The sequence below is a fragment of the Glandiceps talaboti genome, chromosome 6 (assembly GCF_964340395.1).
Source record: "Glandiceps talaboti chromosome 6, keGlaTala1.1, whole genome shotgun sequence".
Taxonomy (NCBI): domain Eukaryota; kingdom Metazoa; phylum Hemichordata; class Enteropneusta; family Spengelidae; genus Glandiceps; species Glandiceps talaboti.
This window is the reverse complement of record NC_135554.1, coordinates 23,794,004-23,804,863: the sequence shown is the minus strand read 5'-3', so window position 1 is coordinate 23,804,863 and position 10,860 is coordinate 23,794,004. Positions and strand designations below refer to the sequence as shown.

At 36.6% G+C, this 10,860-nt stretch overlaps 1 protein-coding gene across 1 annotated transcript; it reads left to right on the top strand.

The window, feature by feature from the left end:
* The first annotated feature begins 2,872 nt into the window (after nt 1–2,872).
* LOC144436989 (D-beta-hydroxybutyrate dehydrogenase-like) lies at nt 2,873–10,860 on the top strand. The gene is made up of 9 exons (XM_078125855.1): nt 2,873–2,891; nt 3,602–3,743; nt 4,939–5,063; nt 5,531–5,653; nt 6,087–6,190; nt 7,964–8,036; nt 9,308–9,369; nt 9,789–9,842; nt 10,746–10,860. Exons 1-9 carry the CDS (start codon nt 2,873–2,875, stop codon nt 10,836–10,838), a joined length of 795 nt encoding a protein of 264 aa, XP_077981981.1. The 3' UTR covers nt 10,839–10,860.

Here is a 10,860-nt window from a genome sequence, read left to right as displayed (position 1 = left end):
GATGATTGTAGTAATATCGTTCATAGTATAACTGAGAAGCTATGCACATGAGAATAAAAACTAGATTAGCTGTAGTTTTTAAAAACTGGCTTTGTTTTAGGTATAAATCTTACTAATAATATCGTACATTCTGAACAGTGTTGAATCCCCTGTGGGTAAATACATTTGTGCAGCTGTACTCACGATATGGTACAATAACGGCACCAAATCGGACAATACAATATCCCATGGCAAAGATACCCTATAAAGGAACAAGATCAACTTGAAGTGATTGTAGGTGGTGATGTAAAATCATGAACGACTCTCCAGAATCCTTGGTTTATGAAAATGATATTTTCTTTTTTAGGAACGGTGTTCCCCTTGAAGAATTTGTTTTTCTGGTGTCTATCTCATTATTTTGTATCCCATAAATCCTCACCATCATACAATTTTTCAGGAGTAGCCCAGGAAACATCTTCTTTACTAACGTGTTTGTATTGCATAACTTTAATTCAGGATTAACTATATTTTATATACTGACTTAACTAAAATAATAAATAACAATGAGCAATGTAATTTTCTACGGTTGTGTTGTTGTGTTATTGACTGTGTACCACAGCTATGTGTTTCAATATATGTGTTTGAGTTTGAATTGAAACATATACATATAAGGTGAATAAGGGAACGAGCAGAATTTTCGGGTGGGGGGAAGCCTGGGCTAGAAAAATCACAGCCCCCCCCCCCCCCCCAAGCGTTCTCCAAAAATTTCAAGCTCCCCCTCTCAATGTATCTTAGAATTTTCATTCCCCCAGCACGCACGCACGCACACACACACACACACACACACACACACACACACACACACACACACACACACTGAACATTACATATATACTTCGATGCACATTGGAATCATTTTAACACCCCCCCCCCCCCCCATCTGGTTAAAATCTGATATAAGAATACTGGTCGATTGCTTTATTTACCTCTACAGTTGGAAGAGGCGCTCAAATAGAAAACAATCGACAACAGGAATGAGATATAAGTAAATAAAGCCATATACCTACATTATTAGCCATGGTACCGTGAGGAGCTGACCCAATACCTATGGTCACTGTACGAGGGCCCCATCAGTGGGACCCTTAACCACTCTACAATTATATCAAACGAAAACGTGACCTTAGGTCAGTGCATCTGATGGCTATGTCATTGGTAGGGGGAGAGTTGGAGAGTGTCTTTACTCTAAGAGTCTTTTAAGGCAATTTTTAGACTTTCCGTAGCCTTTTAGACAAAAATTTCACAGCTCTAAAGGACAGTACCATCTAAGATTAGCAATTGATCTTTATATATAAAGTTAAAGTGTTCGAGAAAAGTTTTGCAACATCATCATAGTAAAGGTTTAGTGCATCTGATTGTTGGTTGACTGAGTGCCTCCATCTAGAGGGTCTCCTCTAAAAGATCTTGAGGGTTTTTTGGCTTTATTAACGCAATTTTTAAGTTATCCATAACCTTTTTACATAATAATTTCATAGTTTCGAAAAGCTAAATTAATGCAAATTTTGGTACATCGATAGTTCACGACCAATGCTATATTTCCACTAATACATAATTATACTCAGATTTCAACAAATCAAACACAATCAAGAAACTTTATGTAGCTCTCTCCATGTTATAATAGCTATTTCTTGAAGACATGGACGTTTCTCCCCCATTCGTATACCACAGGACCTGTTGGTCTGAAAAATTCACGTTTTGAGTCGATGCACTCCAAAGTATGGGTTTTAATGATCTATATGATTTTCGAGACAATACATAGCGCCATAATTATGGACATAGAAATATTTTGGTATGTGTCTACAGTTACAGGCCTGTAAAATCTATGTATGTATGTGTGTGTGTGTGTGTGTATGTATGTATGTATGTATGTATGTATGTATGTATGTATGTATGTATGTATGTATGTATGTATGTATGTACACTCACACACACACACACACACATACATAGATTTTCATTCTTTTCAGTAGAGTGCTCAGTCAGCGTGGAGAGCAATACATACGTAAAATGAAAGAAGACGAGTCTGTTATTCCATTGTGGGCTTACACTACGGTCCGTTTCACCAGAAGGATCATCAGGTGTATGGTGGGCTCGCTGACTGTGTGTATAGTGCATTACGTGTATATATATATATATATATATATATATATATATATATATATATATATATATATATATATATATATATATATATATATATATATATATATATATAACTCGGTGAGTATCAATCTGCTAAGACAGTGCTCTATACCGCAGTGGCAGAGCGTAATAGTTTGAGTGTCTGATGATCGCAATATGCGTGAAACTCCGAGTTACATATATATATATATATATATATATATATATATATATATATATATATATATATATATATATATATATATATATATATATATATATATATATATATGGTCGTCTCTACAAAACTCAAGTTAAAGGGTTTTTATTAAAGTACCGACTAGTTTCGTCCTGTTCGCAGAGCATCATCGATCACCAGGTCAGTAATATTCTATGTACCAAACGGAACTCGTCACCCGTGACAGCTGACCTGTATTGAAGTTGTCGGACCTTGTTTAAAACAAGGTCACACCATAAGATAAATGGTTAGCTACTCGACCCTGGACAATTCATTTGCATACCAAATGTAGCAGAAGTTGTAAATACGAACATATACGTTTGAAGTGTGTCTACTCTGATGGCAAGATGTCCCTAGCTAGAATGTCACTACTTAGACCAATCTGTTTGACTACCGGTTCTCGCTACACCACTCTGGCAGTCAGAAAGTATACAAATTCTCAGGTAAAGTGAAGATCTCGCGAAATGTGGGCCTATTATGATCGTAACCCTGAAGGGTAAAACATGGGGTCGGCCACCAGGTTTACACCCATAATGCCAATATGTGTTTAATAGGGACTATATATAAAAGCGTCTGTTCCCAATCTCACCTTCCTCGTATGTAAACGCTCGCAATTTTGAAATAGACATCGATCTATAGTGGTCTAAACATTCTATAATTTATCAAACGTTATCACCGACAATGACTACCTGAATTGCACAAAATATCATTTAAACGGTCAAAATAATATCACCTTATGCATTGCAGACCGTAGTTGACGTTCAAAGTAGATTAGTCTATAATATTTGAACACAAGTAAGTTAGTTTTAGTTTTAGTCTCTCCTTCAATAAACAAAATGCTGTTTGAGGTCATGCAACAATCGTAAAACGTTCTTCGTTTGACATGGTAATACATGTCAGGGTATCATTTAGATTTACCCTTGATGTCTTTTTTAATCAGTCACATTAGATTTTGAGGCCGTTGGTGACGATATACATGTAATACGGATTGCACAATAACCTCTACACCTCTCTCTCTCTCTCTCTCTCTCTCTCTCTCTCTCTCTCTCTCTCTCTCTCTCTCTCTCTCTCTCTCTCTCTCTCTCTCTCTCTCTCTCTCTCTCTCTCTCTCTCTCTCTCTCTCTCTCTCTCTCTCTCTCTCTCTCTCTGAATAGTAGTATTCGACTAGTTCTTCATCAGACTTATCGCGCGTTCATCATGATAAAGTTGCCCTTATCACTGGTGGAAGTGATCCACGAGGCATTGGGGTTGCTGTGGCAAGACGTCTTGCACAAATGGGATGTAGAATTGTCCTGAGTGGTAGCCGAAACCCCGAGAGTGTGGCTACAATCAGAACAGACCTGGAAAGGTATATATATTGCCGCTGACAATGTGCTATCGGCAAACTAAGATAGACTCACAAATTAAAACTATTGTATAACTATAGTTTCAATATACCACCACTTGAGAAACACTTTCTAAAATGCCAGACTACTGTGAGAATTGTGTAATTACATTACAGTCCAATTTGACAGATTGTATCCTAACACCAAAGTAAAGAGGTTTTTTATGAATCGCAATCGTTTATAGCTACCATGTCAAGTGTAAAAGCATAATGTTCATTTGCTAATTGGCAAAGGCCACATGCTAGGCTTGTACTGAAATAGTATACCTTTACAATTGATATGAATGCTATAAACGAGTGTAATACATACAGAAAGTGCTTTACTTCATCCATTGCATCTATAATACTTTTAGTTTATGTCTGTCTTAGCTTGCTGATAGTTGACCTGCCACTGTCGTATCTCAAATCGCATGATTTTATGTAAAATACCAGGATTCTATGCCAACTTTATCTTGATTGATGAGACCTTCATTTCGGTATGACAGCCCCCCCCCCCCCACCCCCACTTTCAGGTGTGACACCTACCACTAATACTGGGTGCTCCTTTAATAGTTTGTCCGACCTAACAGGTATGATACATTTGAAGGTCACTTGTACTCTGAGGGTACGTTATGCGGCACACTGTACGAAGAAAATAAAAGGGGAACGACACTCCAGCAAATAAAGGTATCACCATAAACTTTGGGTTCTAGAATTTTATGATTTCCCATTTCATACATTTTGGCGATTGTCAAGAAAAATAAATCGAAACGCTATGCTAGCAAGTTCACCTTTATTGTTCTTAAACTGGTCCGCCTCATTTAACTTAGCAGACATACATATGTACGGTTGCCCACTGAATATTCATGACTCCTAAGTGCTTATTACATGTATTCCCTTTAGATAAATAGCCATAAATATTCAGCGTGCATCTAATAAGTATGTATATCTGCTAAGTCCCATGATGCAACGGTGGACCAGTCAGAGAACGATAGGAGTGAAATCATTATAGTTTCAATTTGGTGTTTCTTGGCAATCATACTAAAATTATATGATGTGAAATCATAAACAATCTCTCCAGACTCCAAAGTTTATGAAAATACACAATATACATTACGATATTAGACGGATAAATAATATTTGAACCCATCCTTACTAGTAAGTATATCGGTTCTTGTAGAAAATACGAATCTCCTGTTCATTATATCCCTGCTGATTTGAATGATTTGACTACAATCCAACAACTTTACGAAGACATCAAGAAAATCTATTCTGAAGGAGTGGACATTCTTATCAACAATGCAGGTAATATCAGACTAATATCTTTTCTGGATGTCCACTACCACCAGGCACTTTCTTATAAATTCAAATTCAAAGTCGTAGGTGGGACATTTTAAAGATAAAACAGTCTGGAAAAAAAATATGCTACATGGATCAGCTGCGACATGTCCTGTTTTGTTATTAATTAATATTTCCACCAATCTGTCAAGATTGTCAGCTGTTAGATGTCAACCGGGAAGCCGGACCTGGCCAACTTGATACAACATGTCAAGTTATATCAAATGAGTACAAAATTTCCCTATGTTGTTGACAGGTATGTGCATTGTCTCCGAGTTTCCCATACGTACTACCCAAACTACTTCAAACCTCTATTAGTGGTGATAAACAATTTGCCTCAGAAAGTACAAAGATATTTTATGTAATTCATGTGAAATAAATATGATCGTGCTTATAATTATGTTCTTGTCTTTGGTCCTTTTAAACACGTGTAGGTACTCTAAACTTTACACCCATTGAGACATTTTCTCTGGCCGTCTGGGAAAAAGATATACGAATCAACCTAACTGCTCCTTTCTATCTAACCAAACTGTGTTTACCAGACATGAAACGAAAAGGTAAGATTTTAGATATAGTGCTTTTTAAATCCAGCGCAAGCCAAGTTGTACACGTTGAGCCAGAAAATATGGGATTTATTTGCTGGTCTTTCTACGTCACCGCATCGCGCGTCTATGTCATTGGGTCTGTGGTGCTTGAAGTATTAGTCAAATAGTACAACATCGCCGATATTTTCATATTTTTTCTTAAATAACATTTTCATTTGTGTTTCCGTCGAATACTTGTGGCATAAAATTGCTTTGGTCGCTGTTCCTCTCCGACTTGTAGTGATATGGCCTTATTGCTCGATTTGACGGAGAAAAGATTGAAAAATAAAATCTAAATATCCAATATGTTTTAAGCTTATAAATAAAAACAAGAAACCTCTAAAATTTTACCACTGTATTTTTATTCGAAAAATTAAGTTCATGATTTATTTTACCCATAATATAGGCTGGGGACGAATTGTCAATACCAGTTCAGTATTGGGCATTTCTGCAGCACCAACCGTAGCTGCCTGTGCTGCTTCTAAACATGGCCTAAACGGCCTGACAAAGGTTTGGATTCGAATTTATTAACGTCTGTACAAATAATGTCACCTCAATAAATGTCATACAAAATGAACACAGTGAATTTCCTATAAAGAACGATACTTGAAATATTAATATTTATGCAAGACTCTAGATCCGTAGTCCGGAAACTTTTATTGGTGTTACTAATACTGCCTTAAAAGTCTCTCTCTTTACAAATTGGTATAATACAGATTCTTGAGATAGTAACACCAACAAACGTCTCTGGGCTACCAGAACTTGGCCTCTAGCCACGACATTAATTACAGCGTTTTGTAGATTACTGTGTTTTTTAATGCAGAAACCAATAAGTAACTACACATGCTTCACTTTAAATGACGAGATTGAATGAATAGTTTCTTCCTACATTTTGTCTCAATGAAATGAACTAATTTAAAGTGCTACCATGCAGAATTTGACGCCCATGTGTGTCTTTTTGTAATTGCGATCTTGCTATCTTTGCAGTTTCTTATTGGTTACTGAGTGTGTGTGTGTGTGTGTCAGAGAGAAAGAGAGTGAGAGTGAGAGTGAGAGAGAGAAGAGAGACAGACAGACAGACAGACAGACAGACAGACAGACAGACAGACAGACAGACAGACAGACAGACAGACAGACAGACAGACAGAGAGGGAGAGAGAGAGAGGGGAGAGAGAGGGAGACAGACAGACAGACAGACAGACAGACAGACAGACAGACAGACAGACAGACAGACAGACAGACAGACAGACAGACAGACAGACAGACAGACAGACAGACAGACAGACAGACAGACAGACAGACAGACAGACAGACAGACAGACAGACAGACAGACAGACAGACAGACAGACAGACAGACACTAACCTTCAACAGCTTCAACAATTTCTACTCATGCACATGCTTCTGTTTCTATTCAAAGTACCGAGCCCCTGATACGTGTTGGCGATCATGGTCTTCCACACTTCATGCATTCTGTTGTTGACAGTTTGTCATCTCTTCAGTCACTTTGTTCTTACCAGTATGTGCCACTGTCTTCCTTTACTTTTAGTATATACCTTGGTCTCGTTCTAGCTTTCATTTCCATACATGTGAAATAATGCTTTTTTTGTCTTTCTGTGTTCTTCTATACTATACATTTTGTCTTTGCTTATTGTGTCACATTTTCATTAATTGTATATGATGTTCATGGATGGTATTTTGGACATTCTTCTTAGAACCACATTTCTGCAGCTTCTAAGTGTTTCTTTTATTTTTGAAGCTTAAAAGATGGTCCAGCATTCGGATCAGTACATTATATGGGGGTGGAGATAACATTAATATTGTAATATGCACTTCTTTGTTTCAATAGGCAGCTTTCAGTTGGTTAATATGGTCTTCACTTTCTGGAATGTGAATTAGCAATGTCTATTCTACGTCTGGTGTCTCGGTCACATGATATGCTTACAGTAATCAATATTATGGTTGACAAGATGCGTTTTCTTTTGCAGTGAAAATGTCTATTAAGCCCTTTCTGAACATATTCCGAGCTAAGATTAGTATTTTCGTAGAACCATTAAATGGTTGCCTAATATATGACAAAACGCGCACGTGATACTTTCTCGAGAAAGATTTCATGATGCACCTGTCACCATGGAAACAACTGTTATCATTTCCTATTTTCACCATGGAAACAAATATGTTGTGGATTCTTTGAGATTGTTGTATTGCAACATGCTTTTAAAAGATGATGATCCTTTCCTTAAAAAATGATTGAACACTAACATCATGCATTCATTACTTTCAGGTCGTTGCCCTGGAAACGCTGGGATCTGGAGTAACATGTAATGCTGTATGTCCGTCGGCTACTTACACAGAATGTGAGAATTGAAATGTTAGATTTCTTACACAGAATGTGAGAATTGAAATGTTAGATTTCTACGCAGATGATAAATATAGTATTTCGGTTTTTGTACTGATAGTATATCTAGTATATTTCCAATATTTGCTTTGTAGTATTCAAATATAAATTATATGTCTGATAAGTGTCACGGAATTGATTTATCGGCAATAAATGAACACAAAAGCTGTTTGAATGTTTGACTAGTTTCAGACACACCAATGGATGTCTTCACTAGTTTTGATTAAAGTTACGATAATAATAATAAAAATATAATAGAGAAATAATAATTTTATTAATAATAGAATAATGATAGGGTGAATTTGCTTAGCAACCACTCTAGCTGGGGTAATTTGTATTGCTGAGTTCAACAAAGTAGTCATTTTATGAACATCTGTTGCCATGATAACCAAACGTACGATATTAAGTGATTTTTGCCAAAATAAGCCATAAAACATGAAAAAATAAACCATTGGAATGGCGGGGGGGGGGGCATTTATCGAGTCTGATATACATAAAGCTCACATGCTGTCACCTGTTTCTGAATTGGGCAAGCTGTATAACTGAGGACCTAGTGGGTTATAGGTTGCTATGTGAATGATTATAGGTTGCTCTGATGACCTAGTGTGTTATAGGTTGCTATGTGAATTATAGGTTGCTATGAGGACCTCGTGGGTTATAGGTTGCTATGTGAATGATTATAGGTTGCTCTGAGGACCTAGTGTGCTATAGGTTGCTATGTGAATTATAGCTTGCTATGAGGACCCAGTGGGTTATAGGTTGCTATGTGATTGATCATAGGTTGCTCTGGGGACCTAGTGGGTTATAGGTTGCTATGTGATTGATTATAGGTTGCTCTGGGGACCTAGTGGGTTATAGGTTGCTCTGAGGACCTAGTGGGTTATAGATTGCTCTGAGGACCTAGTGGGTTATATGTTGCTATGAGGACCTAGTGGGTTATAGGTTGCTATGTGAATAATTATAGGTTGCTCTGAGGACCTAGTGGGTTATAGGTTGCTTTGTGAATGGTTTTACATGTAACATGTACTCCTACAGGGGCTTTGATACATGGATTGGGAGAAAGGAGAACTGTAATGTGTGTACAATGGGCAATACGTGTAAAGTGCTTTTCAGATTGGGACCAAAGTACCAAAAACTTATATCATCATTTATTATCATATTGATTAGTCTGGTACAAAGTGGGTAAGCATATTGACACTAATCTTTTCCTGTGTTATCTTACCTCAACAGTGATCATAAATGGTAACAAGGCCAGAGCTGAGGCCATGGGTATAACATATGAAGAGAGTGAAGTAGGTATCTTTTTATTAGTGCGAGAAATATTGCATGAGATATCCACTCATGTTCAAGTCACTCCGTCGATTACCCTAACATGACTCTCTCAACAGGAAAGTAAAGGAGATATTATACACCCTTTTGTTCCCTTCATTAGCTTATGAGGTAATTTGATAACTTTATGTACACGTAAGGAGTACAATAATTTCTTTGATATGTGTATGTGCATACATTAAGCTCTGGTCTCTGGTGAAGCTATAGTATCACAATTAGTTAATAATATATCTACCATTACAATTATGAGATGCAGTAATTCTCTGTCAAGTAAGCTTAAGCAAAACAGACAGTTGTCAAGTGTGTCATTTACGTTAACTGTTCACTGAAAAAAAACTCCAGAAGTCTTGAAAGAGTCATAAATGAAATTTTCTTTTTGCAGAAAATTGTACTTGATACATTTAATCCATCTGGGAAGTACATAGAAGCTAATCAGGTAGGATTAAAGGAACAACTATTGGTTTACGAAATTATGCTAAAGTGGCTCTATCTCTCAATTGCTCGTTATCTATCAAAATCTAGACTAGCAATTATTCACAAAATCATTACTGTGGGTATAGTAGAGAATCCCCCATTTGCTAATTCGATAATAACAATCATTTTCAAAAAAAAAGGTGTAAATGTGATTTTCTTTGCTAGAGTCAATCAATGATTGACATTTGATGTCATCATTTACCCGACAAAAGCTTTAAGAAATGCATGAACTGAGTGAAAATACTCGTGACAAGGAATACGAATTGTTCATTCAATAAGTGTTTTAAATTGCACAACGTGTACAAAAGTCCTGACCTTGTATACGTACGTTGTGTACGTTAGCCATAATGAGAAATGAATATTTATTTTGTATTTTTAAGTACTGAAATAAATTACTACTTTTGAAAACAGTATGGAACAACATAAACCAAGTCTGTGTGTGTGTTTGAAACTGAAAAATAAGTCACTGTGTATATGTTTGTAAATAAACTGTGTGAACCACAACCTTTCATGCTGTATCTGTACATGCATCGGTCGCTTTCACATATATCGCCATGTATATTAAAACATCACACTATGCATAGGTAGGTTAATTACTTGTGTTCACCAAAACTTTTTACATTTTTCCCTATTTCTTAATTTTTGTTGTTGCAATTTTTGCACCGACAAGCTAAAACACTGACTTTATCTATATGTTGTTTCACATTTTACTAAGTATAGGTGGACAAACATAGTAAAGTTATTCAATTAAAAATCCAAAATAAAACCCTAGTTATCATGTTTAAGACATAAATTATCAAGTAACTCCGTTTTATAGTTTTGAAAGTGAATCCCGTAAAGTATTTTCTATCATTTGTCTTCTTAGGTTGGCGACCTGATTGTGTTTCTATGTTCACCAGCAGCTGACCAGATGACCGGTACAACGCTTCCTATTGATGGTGGGCTTGGTGCTCGGTAGACTACAGAGTTGTATGAGCAAT

Excerpts from the sequence above, each read along its gene's own strand:
- LOC144436989 (XM_078125855.1), top strand. Across the intron at positions 8,037-9,307 it reads GTCGGCTACTTACACAGAAT|TGATCATAAATGGTAACAAG; the intron begins GTGAGAATTGAA and ends TTACCTCAACAG. Across the intron at positions 9,843-10,745 it reads AGTACATAGAAGCTAATCAG|GTTGGCGACCTGATTGTGTT; the intron begins GTAGGATTAAAG and ends TTGTCTTCTTAG.